General features: G+C 20.4%; 1 protein-coding gene across 1 annotated transcript, besides 3 other annotated features; it reads right to left on the reverse strand.

Annotated features, from left to right (window-relative positions):
• Window positions 1–75: 75 nt before the first annotated feature.
• Window positions 76–200: a microsatellite.
• A 70-nt stretch (window positions 201–270) lies between these two features.
• Window positions 271–291: a sequence feature (AT_rich).
• On the reverse strand, window positions 284–1,414 carry EDI_033370 (uncharacterized protein; the record flags this gene model as incomplete). Its single annotated transcript, XM_001735308.1, has 1 exon — window positions 284–1,414. One exon carries the CDS (start codon window positions 1,412–1,414, stop codon window positions 284–286), a length of 1,131 nt encoding a protein of 376 aa, XP_001735360.1.
• Window positions 1,313–1,424: a microsatellite.
• Between the last annotated feature and the right edge of the window lie 4 nt (window positions 1,425–1,428).

Raw genomic sequence — 1,428 nt, forward strand, 5'->3', positions numbered from 1 at the left:
TATTATTTCATAATTCATAACAAAAATAAATGAATATTTATAATGAAACAATGACATAATAAGATGTATTTCATGAACATAAAATAACATAATTAATTAATAATGAGAATAAGAATAAAATAAAGAATAAAATATAATAATAAAGAAGAAATAGAATGATAGAATAAATTAAATAACATACAAACAATAATATAAATAAATGTATTCAATTTAATTCAATTAATTTTATTGTAATAACCATTTCATTTGTTTATCAACTTTTTTTATTGCTTATTATTATATTTTAATTATCAAAACACTCTATTGGTATTCTTTTATTTTGTGTTAATTCTTCAACACAACCACATCCATAGAAACATGATCTCCCAAATGATGTAATTGTTGATGGTATATTAATTGTTGTTAATGATGAACATTTATAAAAACAATCATTTCCTATTGATGTAATTGATGATGGTATATTAATTGATTGTAATGATGAACATTCATAAAAACAATTATTTCCTATTAATCTAATTGATGATGGTATATTAATTGTTGTTATTGATGAACATCCCCAAAAACATCCACCTCCTATTGATGTAATTGATGATGGTATATTAATTGTTGTTAATGATGAACATTCATAAAAACATCCACATCCTATTGATGTAATTGTTGATGGAATAGTAAATTTATTAATATCTTCTTTTATATAATTCTTTCCATTTATCATTTTTAAATGTTCTGGTATTGAAATACTAACTAATATTGGTTCATTTATAATTATTTTTTCTTCACTTATATATTTTACATTTTCGATATTTATATTAGTTAGTGATGAACATTCATAAAAACAATTAATTCCTATTAATCTAATTGTTGATGGTATATTAATTGATTGTAATGATGAACATCTATAAAAACACAAATTTCCTATTGATGTAATTGATGATGGAATATTAATTGTTGTTAGTTTATAACAATCAGAAAAACATCCATTTCCTATTATTTTAACTTCTGGTGGCATTGTAGTTCCATATTTATATCTATCATCTCCTGTATATTCTATATTTTTACATATATTTCCTGCTTCTTTCTCTTTTAAATATGTTGAATAATCTACTAAATACCATATTATTTCTTTAAATATTCTTCCATCATCAAATTCTTCATCATATTTATTATAATTATGAAATGTTTCAATATTAGGAAATAATTTTCTTGAATATTCATTTAATGGAATTGGATTAAAATGAAATCGTTCCATATTTCCTTGAAATCTTTTAACACCAATTTCTAAATTAATAAAATCTTTAATATCATTAAAATATTTTGATGTTATCATTATTTCATTATATCCTATTCTTCTTTTTCCATTTATTCTTTTATTGATTTTATTATTGTATATTATTCTTTTGATATTTATTATCATTTCTCTTTCTGATG

This window comes from Entamoeba dispar, genomic scaffold (genome assembly GCF_000209125.1).
Source record: "Entamoeba dispar SAW760 scf_1105229459029 genomic scaffold, whole genome shotgun sequence".
NCBI classification, from domain to species: domain Eukaryota; phylum Evosea; order Mastigamoebida; family Endamoebidae; genus Entamoeba; species Entamoeba dispar.